The 12,676-nt window shown below is 41.7% G+C and overlaps 1 protein-coding gene across 5 annotated transcripts in view; it reads right to left on the bottom strand.

Moving 5' to 3' along the window:
• ino80 (INO80 complex ATPase subunit) overlaps nt 1-12,676 on the bottom strand; it is a 54,819-nt gene that overhangs the window by 40,256 nt on the left and 1,887 nt on the right. For 3 of the 5 annotated variants that reach the window (XM_036147577.1, XM_036147581.1, XM_036147578.1), the window contains exons 2-16: nt 9,192-9,258; nt 8,923-9,111; nt 8,687-8,841; nt 8,498-8,565; nt 8,059-8,205; nt 7,858-7,978; nt 7,566-7,771; nt 7,370-7,423; nt 7,066-7,269; nt 6,536-6,740; nt 6,356-6,423; nt 6,049-6,270; nt 2,568-2,648; nt 2,037-2,132; nt 916-975 (exon numbers count right to left, since the gene is read on the bottom strand). In XM_036147577.1, coding sequence (XP_036003470.1) covers nt 916-975; nt 2,037-2,132; nt 2,568-2,648; nt 6,049-6,270; nt 6,356-6,423; nt 6,536-6,740; nt 7,066-7,269; nt 7,370-7,423; nt 7,566-7,771; nt 7,858-7,978; nt 8,059-8,205; nt 8,498-8,565; nt 8,687-8,841; nt 8,923-9,071 — 1,836 coding nt within the window. In that variant the 5' untranslated portion in view covers nt 9,072-9,111; nt 9,192-9,258. The remainder of the gene's footprint in view (nt 1-915; nt 976-2,036; nt 2,133-2,567; nt 2,649-6,048; nt 6,271-6,355; nt 6,424-6,535; nt 6,741-7,065; nt 7,270-7,369; nt 7,424-7,565; nt 7,772-7,857; nt 7,979-8,058; nt 8,206-8,497; nt 8,566-8,686; nt 8,842-8,922; nt 9,112-9,191; nt 9,259-12,676) is intronic. The other 2 variants (XM_036147579.1, XM_036147580.1) reach the window with 1 other exon arrangement.

Below are 12,676 nucleotides of genomic sequence, written 5' to 3'. Positions count from 1 at the left end.
CCTATAGGTTGGAATGGCCCAGTACAATATAATAATAACAATAACAATAATAATAATAATAATAATAATAATAATAATAATAATAATAATAATATAACTCCCACAGTGGGAGTTGAACCCAGAACCTCCAGGACATAGGTGCAATGCTCTAACCACTAGGACACCACTCCCCCATATTCATCTTTTAAAGCTGGCTATTATGTGGTAGTTGGTATGTGGTGGGATGTAAACACCGGCCAGAGCAAAGAAGAACTTACTCTGAATAGTTCTACCTAGAAAAGTAAGGCAGGGCGAAAATCAATATAATAGTGTTCATTAAAAGCCTCTTTTTACACTGCTTTGATTTTATTTTAGGGTAAGGACTAATACATCCTCCGTAGGAACAGCGAAATCTGTTCCTTACTCCCTGAGATGCAAACACAAAACAATGTCTTTCTGTTTTTGCAGAACTGGTTAGGGAGTAGCTGGAGCTAACTAGGGCTCCAACTAGATCCATTTCACAAAGGAAGATAACTGGTGACGCATCGTCATTTTTTTTCTTTGAGATTAATCATTGGTTCCTCTGAGAAAATACAAACAACAACAAAGAACGCCAAAGAAATGGCAAAAGTTTGAAGGTTTATAAAAATAGCTTTCTCATAAACTGCTATGAGGCATTTTAAGATCGGGGCTGTTTTAAAACGGTAAAAGTCTGCTGTGTCATTGTCCTCCTATCTCTTAGTAGCCACAAACCTCGGGCTTCAGAACCAGAACATCTGGATTTATATTAAATTTTATATTATTTATATCAAATAAGGATATACATGTACTGCAGGTAAGATACTAAAAGCTCAGAAACGCTCAGCAGAACCTTACTCCAGACACTCTGAACTGTCCCTTTAACACTCCATGTATACATTATAATACTATTTGTACCTGGCTCCAAAATTTCCGAATAACTTTGCGATCGTGGGGGTTCCCCCAGTATGGCAGCACCTGCGGAAGACGTGTCAGTATCACAGATCATATGGAAAAAAAAAAACAAAAAAAAAAAAAAACAGTAAAGCTTTCCATTTAGTCCAGTTAATCTACTGGAGCTACACTTCTCCGAACCCTTCACGGCTGTGATCAGTGGAAGGAAAACGCAAACACTAGGGGTGTCCTCAGGGGGAAACCTTCAGGGCACAGCATCCACTGTATACCACAGGCCAAGCTGCTGATGTAGGACGTGATGTGAACAGATTTACACGTCACTATATCACTCAACACAAGCTGTCATTCCATTGTTTTCAGTCTGCCTCGCTTTCAGTGCTCAGGAAGCTTATCGTCAGATTGTGTAATGGGGTCTTTTTGCACCCCATTAGCAAAACAAACTGGAACTGATTCACTTCTACAGTTAATGATAAAGCACGCTGAATGCTAAGGGACACAGAGACATATGGACTGTGTGGGTGAACGTGTGAGCCAACTCACAGTTGATATTACCGTATTTATACTGAGATTAAATTACACACAGGTGGACTTCTTTTACCGATTTGGAGACGTCTAAAAAAAAGAGAGAAGGGGGCTGAATACGATTACACTTTTTGATTTTTTTTAAAAACTTTTACAACCCATATATCGTTTTTCTTCCACTCCATGACTATCCATTACTCGGATTTGGTCTACTAAGTAAAATCCAGGTAATCGCACACAGGTTTGTGGTTCCAATGTGAAAAAAGGTCTATGAATGCTTTGGCGAGCCAAGATACTTCTACTATGAGGCCAGAAAGGCCACTTATGGAATCCAAAAAGATTAATAAAAAAAATTAATAAATCTTTAAAACTCAAAGTAGCCTGATGATCTTAAATACAGTGTGCTGCGTTACAATACTGCCCCCTAAAGGATGCTCGGAGGGAATCAAATCTAGCAAAATTCAACCAGTTTCACATTTTTCACACAGAACCAGAGAAGAGGAAAGGGAATTGAACAGAATGGGAATAACTATAGAAATTTCCAAGAGGAACATTGTCTGCAGATGCTTCTGCGGCTACCTGCAGTCTTACAAGTCTCCTACCTTGAATTTGGGCACAAAGCGGCTGAACTCCTGGTGCCAGTTGTTGAGCGTGGACGCAGGAGAGATGATCAGGAAAGGACCCCAGATGTTGTCTCGCTGTGAAAAGGGGAACATGATCAGCTGCTGTAACAGGTGGGCTTTGCAAACGCGGCTGAAAGTGGCACCCGATGACAGGAAGTCCTCTGAGGAACACAATGTCAGCGATCTGAACGGCTCACATACCCTCTGATTAACACTTCTTCCCCTCTTTAGAGAAAAGACACCAAAGCTAGCAATTTAGCCGTTTGAAATTCATGAAACCCGACACGTTACTCAGGCTGTCAAATGTTCCAGCACCTGCAAAAAAAAGGCCGGCAGCCGCAAACCAGGAACTCTTTAAAGGAAGCAGGTGCGAGAAGAGGCAGCCTGGTAGATGTTTCCACAAGTCAAAAACAATAGCAGAGACGAGATAAAATTCCAGCCTGTTTTGGAAGAGAGGTGTGAACGACGCCCCCCCTTTGACCCCGTCCTCGCTCTCTCCCCCTCGCTCACCTCCGCTAGGTGGGCCAGCAGGGCGATACTCTGCACCGTCTTCCCAAGTCCCATTTCATCTGCCAAGATTCCATTTATTCCCTGTGGAACAGAGAGGGAAACAAAGGGAGAACAAGATTATTCCATGTGGGCGTATAATAACGTAATTTTATGGTTTGCCAAAAGGACACCAGGCGAGGATTGCAAAACTAAAATGCCTATGAGATTGTGTTTTGCCGGATTCTGACCACGCATAGCGTTTTGTTAATGACCTCCCTTATAGAAACACTACTTTTAGTGATGCAGACATAAAAGTACGTAAAAACACCAAGGAATTCATACCTTTGTAACTTTTTAACATTTGTCATATTGCAACCTGTAATGTATTTCTTTGGGAGATGCATATAACAGACCAATACCAAGCAACACCACTGTGAAGAGGAAAACGGGTGGTTTTTTGCTTGTATTCAGACCCCACGGATGCAACAGTTTGAATAGTAACCTTACACCGCGGTGACCACTGAGCTATATAATACACTGGAGTGCTGATTTTGCCGTAAAACTGAAGTCACTGGCCGCCATCTTGCTACTCCCTACTCTCACAGAATCCCATAGGATTTGGTTGCAACAACAAGCAGTTTTCTGGCTGTGTGAAAACGTTTCACAGGTAATTCTACAGTCAGTGGATGTACTAACACTATCAACTACTAGGAAATTAGGTGCTGAAATATTTTACATGTTATTCATATTAAATATATATATATGTATATATAAGTATGTGTATATATCTGTGTACATATATGTAAATATATATTTTTGTATATTGTTATATTTATATTTATAAATGTTATATATATATATATATATATATATATATATTTAAATAAATAAAATGCAAAATATTTCAGCACATGACTTTCTCAGTACTTGATATTTTTAGAACATAACATAAAACTTGACATTTTAAAAGTTTTAAGACCCCCCTGAACATGAAAAAATCCTCGTTATTCGATGCTGTAGCGCACATAATCCCTAGTTACTGGGGGAAAATAGGGAGTACCAATATGGCGGCTGGTGGCTTCAAATCGACTCGTTCTAACAGGCAGCGATTAGCACTCCAGTGTATTATATAGCTCAGTGGCGGTGACAGCTGCAAGGGTTTGTCTGAAATTTTGCCCATTCTTGTTTGCTAAATAGCTTAAGCTCACTCAGGTCGGAAGAACATCTGTGAACATTGAAAAAAATCAAGACATGGTTATAACTCAAGCCACGAATTAGATTTAAGTCTAGACTCTAAGTTCTGTTGTAATTCTGGCGGTACGTTTCGGGCTGTTTCCAGCATTGCCCTGCATTTAGCTCCATCAACCTTCTATCTACTCTGACCAGCTTCCCTGTTTCTGCTGAAAAAAACGTAACCCCACTGTATGATGCAGCCACCGCCATGTTTGGGATGAAGTGTTTTAAGGTGAGGCGCAGAATCTGATTAAAAGGAGGTAGAATGCAATATTTGAACATCAGTAACAACTATGCACTAGTTTGAGTTGGTCTATCACATAAAATCCTGGTAAAAACACTGGAGTTGGTAGTTGTGATGTGAGAAAAGGTCAAACTGCTGAATAGTTTCACAAAGCTCTCAACGTACAAATATCCTCAATAGTTATGAGGATACAGGTATCCTCATAACTTGAAAAGATTTCTAAAACAATTTAGGCCTGTTTCTTTTTTTTAATCCTTAGTCGGTGAAAGCGATGGAAATCTTTTTTTGTGCTTGATCCTGACAGACTTCAGCATTATAAAACGATAAATCAAGTGGAAAAAGGGATTTAATAAGGGACGGTTTTCCAGAAGGAATTGGTCCCATTTTATCCAGTTCTTGCTCCTCTAAAGTCAACGCTCATCACTGTCCAACTTTCAAAACGCCATTATTCTTCATAACATAGACTGCGGCGAGGCCATTTGAGCAAACAAATGGCTCTGTTACAAGATTGTAGAAAATAAGATCCGTCACTGCTGTGGCAAAGGCACAGACCTCCTTGGGATTGAGGAGCTGGCTTGTGTTTTTCCTTAAGACAAGCTGCAATGCTGACTCAGCTGACCACACAACAGATGTCCTTCTAACAATCTGAGATGAGCTTGTGCCCAGAAACCTCTGCATTGTTTTTGTTTATGCTTTCGTTCTTGCGTAACCAGGTTTCCCGTTACATCTCTGGGTGCAGCTGCGTGCTGTGTGGCCAGATGTCCAGCCGATGGTTTGCTCACACTTCCCAAAACCCTCCGCAACCTTTCACAACACGGCTGCTGAAAGACCAAAGGTTTGTTTTCTTAACAATGTAGCCTCGAGGCAGGCATGCGTTTTAAAATGATATTCATCATGTGGAGTGATACTGGTGAGAACTGACCCGTTCCATGCTTGAAAAGTCTCAGCGTTCAGTAGCTGACCCTTTTATAATAGAGATGAAGCACAAAAATCAGACGTTGACCAGAGTCCTGAAACTTCACAGGGTTGCATCAGGAACGGGTTCATCATTTTAGTCATGACGTCAACATTACATTTTTTTCTTACGTAAAGACAAATCTCTATGAGTGCCCCAAGTGTTCAGATAATTGTCAGACTAATTAGAAAAAAGGTCATCCCACAAATTTCTATTCAGTTTCAAGCATCCAGTATGCCGATGTGAGTGAAGCTTGTAGTTAGCGATGTGTAACATTAAAGGTACATATTCATGTTATTTGACATTTTTTAAATATATACGCCAGTAACTCACTCTGGTTGCATACAGCGTTTTTCTGAAAGATTATCATATCCTGCTGGTGTAGTATTTGTTATTTTTTGTCTTTTAAGCTTTATTTTTGCAAATTCTTAGTAAATGTAGCCTTTTCTGTGTATATTTACAATTACATCATGTGACCGGGGTTACGTCACTGTGCATGCGTGATGCTGAGTCCTTGTTTGCGTTTGGTAGGAGCTGTAACTCTACTCGATTTTGTGGAAGGAGGCTCAGTGGAGGACTCACTGGAACTTGAAATAGGAGTAGGTCGGGTTGGTCTTTGTCCATGACGAGCTGTCGGTTTTCCGCGAGGCATTACAACATGGTTGGGATCTATGTAGTAGCTGTGTCAATGGCAATCATCTGGTTTTCTAATAGTTCTGTGGTACTGCCGGTAGATGGAGCCACATCTGTTTGTCAGCTTATTGCGCCCATTGCTGGAGTTCCTTTTAAGCTCCAAAAGGACTATAAAACATTATATAGCATTATTTTATCATAATCAACTGGATTTTGGTCTTTTTGGTATAGGCATATAACGTGGCTATACACCTTTAAGTAATGCTATAACTGGGTTGATGCTGCGCTATTTGAGGCCCAGTTACATATTTGAAGCTGATGTTATTGATGCACTTTATAAACTAAAAATGAACAAAGCAAACATCCAAAACCTGGAAAACTTTCAAAGACTCCATAAATCCATTCAAGTTTTTACTGTGAGAGACAGACAAGGTTACCTGCTCATAGAGGTTGGCCAACCAATTCATGCCTTTAAGTTGGTAACCCTTGAGCTTTCCGTTGAAGATGGTGGGCTGAGGAATGTCCTCTCCTGCTTGGATCGAGGGGTTGGAGAGACTATAGCTTTCTCCGAACCCAGAGGCGAGCCCTGAGGACAAGCTGCCCGCAACATGCAGAGAGGCACTGCGGCTGTCTTTGGCCTCTTCGTCAAACATCCTTGTCTACATGAAGAGACAAAGAGATGTATATATTTTTATGTGTACAGAAATGGGTCAATTTTTATAAAAGGGAGGGATATATGCTCACTCTCTCTTGATGAATTTGATAAGCTTCTCTGGCATTGCTCAAGGCTTGGGATTTGTAGTAGTCGCTGTCTGTAAACGCATCAAATCATTTGGTTCATATAAACAATCATAATCAAATTCAATATTAACAACACAACCTAAAGCAGAAAATCTGGTGGGTTTCGGAAACTGCTTAACATACCGTAGTCGTCCTGTCCCACATTGACCATTATTCCCCCACCGACATCTATTTGTCTCTGGGCCGCGTTGTCTTCGAGCTTTCGCAGGATGTCCTCCTGCATCATGTCCCCTCCCGGCGCCCCCATGCTGGCTTTGCCACTCATGAAATGAGCATACAGCTCCGTCTGCGTGATGAGAAAGTTCAGCTTACGTTGCTGACGCTTAGCCTGCGAAGAGAGAAGAGCCAGTTAGGAAAATGGATCATCACCTTGTTGTGTCATAGCCTGCATAAAAGGTACAGAAATCACATACTTTTGCAGATTACAACTTCAGTTCTTAGTCCTTATTAGGCCTTTTTTAAAAGAATAAATACAAAGGTTCACTGTCAGTCTATGGTATGACTGAATGGATGGATCTTACAGACATCAGGATAAGAAATAAAGGCTGAAAAACACAAATAATTTCCTTTCCATACAAAAAAATGCAATCAAACATCATACTTTTCCAGACTGCGTAGCAACGCAAGGATGCAAGGACCTCGTAGACACCTACCTCTCTCATCTCTTCGTCGAGTTTCCGCTGCTCCAGAGCTTCCTTCTCAGCTCTCTTCCTGTGCTCCTTTTCCACTTTGTCGTATTTCTTCCAATATAGCATCATCTCCTTGGTGAGGCGCCGAGCGCGGGGCAGCGTCTCTTTGCAGTTCTTCTGAGCCTGAATGGCTGCACGGCGGACCTCTCGCATGCACTGGTGGGCCAGCTGGAGAGAACAAAGCAGCTGATATGCTCACAGCCCATAATAAAATAACTAATGTCCATGGCAATTTCTCATAACCAAGCACTTATTTCTTTTTGCTTACCTTCTTAGCATTGGTGAGAACTACGTTTTTAGCAGACGTCTTCTGCTTGAAAGACTGTAATGAAGAAGAAAGAGATTAAAGGTTGCTAAACACAAAAAATTAATTTCAAAACACATTTTGTTAATAATCATAACACCAGGGAAGGACAGCAAATGCGTCGGCATTCACTTTTGTCCCTTACTTCTTACACACTAACCTTGGGAATCTCCTTTTTAGCAATGGTGAGCCACACTTTACGCCGCCGTGCATTCAGCTGCTCGACGGTCAGATGCTTTTTCTTCACCACGGGCAGCGGGGCATCATGGGAAAACTTAGCAAACACCTTGGTGATATAAGGACGCTCCTCATCAAGAAAGTCTCCTTCTCCTCTCTTCTTTTTCTTCTTCACTTTCTTTAATTTTGCTAAACCAAAAGAAAAAAAGAAAAACCCACAAAAGCTTAAAATATCGAACGCTGTTTAGCACCGACATAATCAAAACTTCCCTTACCTTTAAATTTCTTTTCATCTTTAATTTTCTTTTTCTTTGGGCCCAGCAGGTGGCGCTGCTGCTCATAGAAAGGATCATGACTGGATAGGAGTCCCGTGCTGTAGTACTGATACTGATAGAGCTGCATGGAGACATGTAGGAGATTAACACCGGGACTCTTTTGCCTCTAGGACCTTCAATGTGAACCCAGGAGCTGGTTACCTCTCGGTCGGAGTAGAACTTGCTCTGGTGCTGCCTGTTGTAACAATGTAACCTAAGCATGTCGTGGAGCTCCTCCCGAGACAAACTGAAGCTGCCGTCGTCAGACTCCGCGTCTGAGTCTGTGGTGTCATCACTCAGAAGGATGTTCTGCAGAAAACCGAAGAAACACAATTCAAAAAGGCTGTGAAAGGAGGGAGGCTGTAACGCCACGGAAATGCTCCAAAATGGGCCAAACATTAAAGAAAGAAGGACTTCCGTAACTACTGATAGCTAACTTATATCACTGTTAATTCACCGCTAATTAACTATCAACTAACTGTTAATAAGCTGTTTATTTTTGTTGCTGTTCATTAACAGTCAATCTATAATTAACAGTTAATCTACTGGTTACTTGTTTCGTAACACGTATAAATGTATAAAACAAGGCTGCCGTAGTTACCTTGAGCCATTTCCTGTTCTTCTTCAGCTTCGAAAAATTGTAGAGGTTCGTTTTATCTGCCTTTTGGTCTGCGGGAGTTAAATGCGGAAAAGGTTAAGCGTTTATAAACGAACATGAGGAAAGTAATCCACCGAACGCTGGAGAGGTTCGTGCAGCTTTCAGGAGAGAAAGCTTTGTAGGTACTCTTACCTTTCCCTTGCAGTACTCCGTTCAGGGGTTTGCTGTCTGACAGCCCATCTTCTTCCTCACATTGTTCGCTCTTCACTGACAACGCTACGTGTTGGTTGGAGGCATCCAGGGAAAGTCCTGTCCCCAATGCACCGTCACTGCCATCGCTGTCATCACTGCAACGATAACATCAAACTTTAATGTGTCTAAACCGCTGATCGGCAGTCTGCGCCTGTGACGTCCCCCTTTCTCTCTACCTTATGTCTCTGTTAAAGATGGCAGCAGTTTGCCGCAGAAAGCTGTCCAACTTCAGGGATCTTTCCAGGCGCTGCAGGTAGAGCGGTTTGGCCAGGCCGGAGACCCCTGGCGGCCCACCCTCCTGGTGGCCGCCTTGCCCTGACGCCATGCGGCACCGACTCCTCCGCCTGACAGGGCAGAACCTTTTACTGAGGAAATGCAGAAAAGATGAATAACAAGTTCACGGACAGCCGATAATCCGCTCCCTCAGGACACAGAGTATCCTTACCTTTTAGGTAAGAAATTGCATTCCTCTTGCGTTCCAAGATGAATGACCTCACAAAAGGTGAAAGAGCCTATGAAAGAAAACATCCAATCACTTCCTGATACATTTGATGTACACTGCCTTGCAAAAGTACTCAAGCCCTTGACTTTTTAAATTTCAACGTGCAATTAAAATGCTTTTTTTTCCTATTTTGTGTGAGGGATCTGCACAAAATTGTCTGGGTTGGTGAAGTGAAATAAGAAAAAAAATATATTGAACAATAATTTCAAAAAATGCATATGTATCCAACCCCTTAGCCCCTAAAAAGTTCTGGGGCAACCAATTACCTTTAAAAGTCACATTATTAGTGAAATGAGCAACTACCCAAAGGTATGGAGGAAGGTGGTCTGGTCAGATGAGACCAACATTTAATTTTTCTGCCACCAATGAAAAAGCTGTGTCTGGTGCAAAGTAGGGCTGCACAATTAAATGCATTTTCAACATAATCACAATTTTAAAAAACGCAATTTCCAAATCGCAGAGGTCTGCAATTTTTGGCTATGTAACAATTAGTGAATCAGACGTGTCCTTTAGGTGTCAGTAATATGTTTAAAGTGGGTTTGCTCCACATGGAAGGGTAGAGAGTTGCAGCAGTGAGATAATCTAATTTTATTACTTGTTTTAGAGTTTGTATAATCAAACTGTTTGACCAGAAACAGTCAATAAGTTTAATACATGAACTGGTTTGTTTGTTGCACTTAATGTTCAACAAGGATTGATGTCTAACTCAATTAAAAGCTGTTCTATTGAATAATATTCTGATTAATAAAAAAAAATTAAACTTCTTATTTTAAATACTCCTTGTTTACAAACATCTTTATCTACAGGCGATTTTTGTTGCTTGTGGTGAATGCAGAGAAAAGTCTAAATCAAATCGCAGTTTTGGTTGAAATATCGTAGGCAGAACGCAATCATTTCTGCTGCGAGTTGAGACGCAGCGGCTCTTTTAGTACCTGATCTGCACAGCGATGAAACAGATTGATTTGTTGTTTGTATATGTTTAAAAAGACATTATAAATTAAACTTAAAAATAATTGCATTAAATCGCAATAAGAAGATATAAAACCGCAATTAGATTATTTTCCAAAATTGTTCAGCTCTAGTGCAAAGCCAACACTTTCCATCACCCCAAGAACGCCATCCTCACAGTGAAACATGGTGGTGGCAGCATCATGCTGTGGGGAAGTTTTTCAGCAGCAGGGACCGGGAAACTGGTCCAAAAGCTGGGATATTCCTCAGCAAAGCCTGTCAGTCCGCCTGTGATTTGAAACTGGGACAGAGGTTCCCCTTCCAGCAGGGCAATGACCCGAAGCGAACTGCTAAAGCAACACTCGAGCAGTTTAAGGGGAAACGTTTATACGTGTTGGAATGGCCTAGTCCAAATCCAGACATCAATCCAGTTAAGAACTGGTGGTTAGACTTGAAGATCACAAGCTAAACCCATCCAACACGAAGGAACTGGAGCACTTGTGCCCTGAGGAGTGGGCAAAAATATAAAAGGCGAGAATTGATAAGCTGATAAGAGCAGGGTTTGGCAACCCTGGGTACTTATGCTGCCGCTGGGATAACTGATGGTCTGCAGTGCATTCATCCAAAAAGTGTATCAAGAAAATAGATATATGGCACCGCCAGTGTGCAGTCCAAATTAGCTAGCATAGAGACTGTAGCTGCTCCTCTTCTTAATGCCGGTATCTTAGCTAACACCCCTCCTACTGGGTTCGACTTGTGATTGGCTGGAAATTGCTGACCATTTGGAGATACCTTGCCTACTAGTGAGTATGTTGCTAGCTTGTCAGTCGTGTAAAATATGGCATCAAAGCGAGCCAAAAAACATAAAGCCCGGTATTTTATGACAATGTGGACAGAAGACTGTGATTTTGTGCAGCAAGACGTTAAATTCAAAACTTAATGATGTCATGGCAACATTGACAAGACTCTTTATAGTTATAGTTGGGTGATTTGCCTTGCCGCGCCCCAGTTCCAGTCTCTGCTGGAGGAGAAGGATAGCTCATGCAAAGACATACCGCTACGCTGTGCTTTCAGATGGCTCGGCTGTGGAAAGGTTCTGGAACAATTTGCAGATTGTTTTAATGCGTATACACATTCCTGGCAGAAAAGGGGGTAAACCCATCCAAGACGTGAGCTGGGCTGTGAAAGTTTCGTTTCTCGCAGATATGACCAGACACCTCAACAAGGCTAATCTCAACCTGCAGGGAGCGGGACAAACTGTTTCAGACTGCTTTAGTCCAGCAGCTGGCAGTTTTAATTTTATTTATTTTATTTTTTTTCCCAAGCGATGTTGAAGCTTCCACCCTCCGTCACTTCAAACACCTCAGGGAGCCGTCGGCGAATACTTGGATACATCCGAAGATCTGAGACAGAATTCCCCATTGTGTTTTCTGGACTTCTAGATACATTGACTAATGTTTTCTTTTCTGATCAAACCAGGAATCATTAATGACCAGCTGGGTTTGTCTTTATGTAACTGGCGGGACACAGACCACGTGGAGATGCAGCTTATATTGAACTCAAGAGCTCAACCCACACAAAAGTGTGCAAAATTACAACAGAAGCAGGTATCCACCTCTGTGCATGATCATGCAGCTTGCATTTTCACCTGCTGAACATCACTATCAGACAGGTTCAACTGTGTCAAGAACATTGCGCAGGCCTTATTGGACCTGTGTGGCCAGATTTCCTCATGTGATGTGTGCTCAGCGCCTCCCATAGTCGCCAGACTGCTGGACACTCAAACACCCTGTGTGCTTATAAAGCTACTAAATGTGATCCTCAGTCAACAGATCTGGCAAATAAAAGCAGTGGCAGGGATTTCATTATACCCCTGTATTAACACACACCTCATGTTGGCCCATTTTTTTTTCCTCAATAGAAACAAAACAACCTCTCCACAGACACAGGAGATCCAGCTCCTCGGGACAAGACTCGTTCATTTACATCAAACAAGAATAAGCATCTCTAAATAGAGGAGGAGGCTTCAGGTTTCAGCTTTGAAAACACAGTCCAGCGTTGAGCCTGATCTCCGGTCGGTTTCAGAACAGTTCACGCCGTCTTGCGTGCGACCAATCAGTGAGCCAGGCTAACAACGGCACTAACGATGCCCCATTGTTAGAGGAGTTCCCTCTCAATGTGAATTTAAAATAGCTGCAGACATCCCTACACCCTAAAAGCTTGCAACTTCAAAGTTGTTGTTTTTTTTTTAACCTTTTTTGCATTTGTCGTGTCCTGGATGACTGAGAATCTTCATTCTCAGGGTATTTCTTGTGTGTTGTTTGGGGGGGGGGGGGTATACAGTGATCTATCTCTCTAAATATTTCAAATTCTAAGAAGGATGACGTTAATAAGGATCAATATAAGTCCATGGTTTAGAAATGTTATAAAGTGTTGCAGCTATTTAAGCTTAAGTGGCTCTAAGATTGGCCAATGTATAA

The sequence above is a fragment of the Fundulus heteroclitus genome, chromosome 15 (assembly GCF_011125445.2).
Source record: "Fundulus heteroclitus isolate FHET01 chromosome 15, MU-UCD_Fhet_4.1, whole genome shotgun sequence".
NCBI lineage: Eukaryota > Metazoa > Chordata > Actinopteri > Cyprinodontiformes > Fundulidae > Fundulus > Fundulus heteroclitus.
Note: the sequence above shows the minus strand (reverse complement) of the source record. Positions and strands in the feature narration are given on the sequence as shown.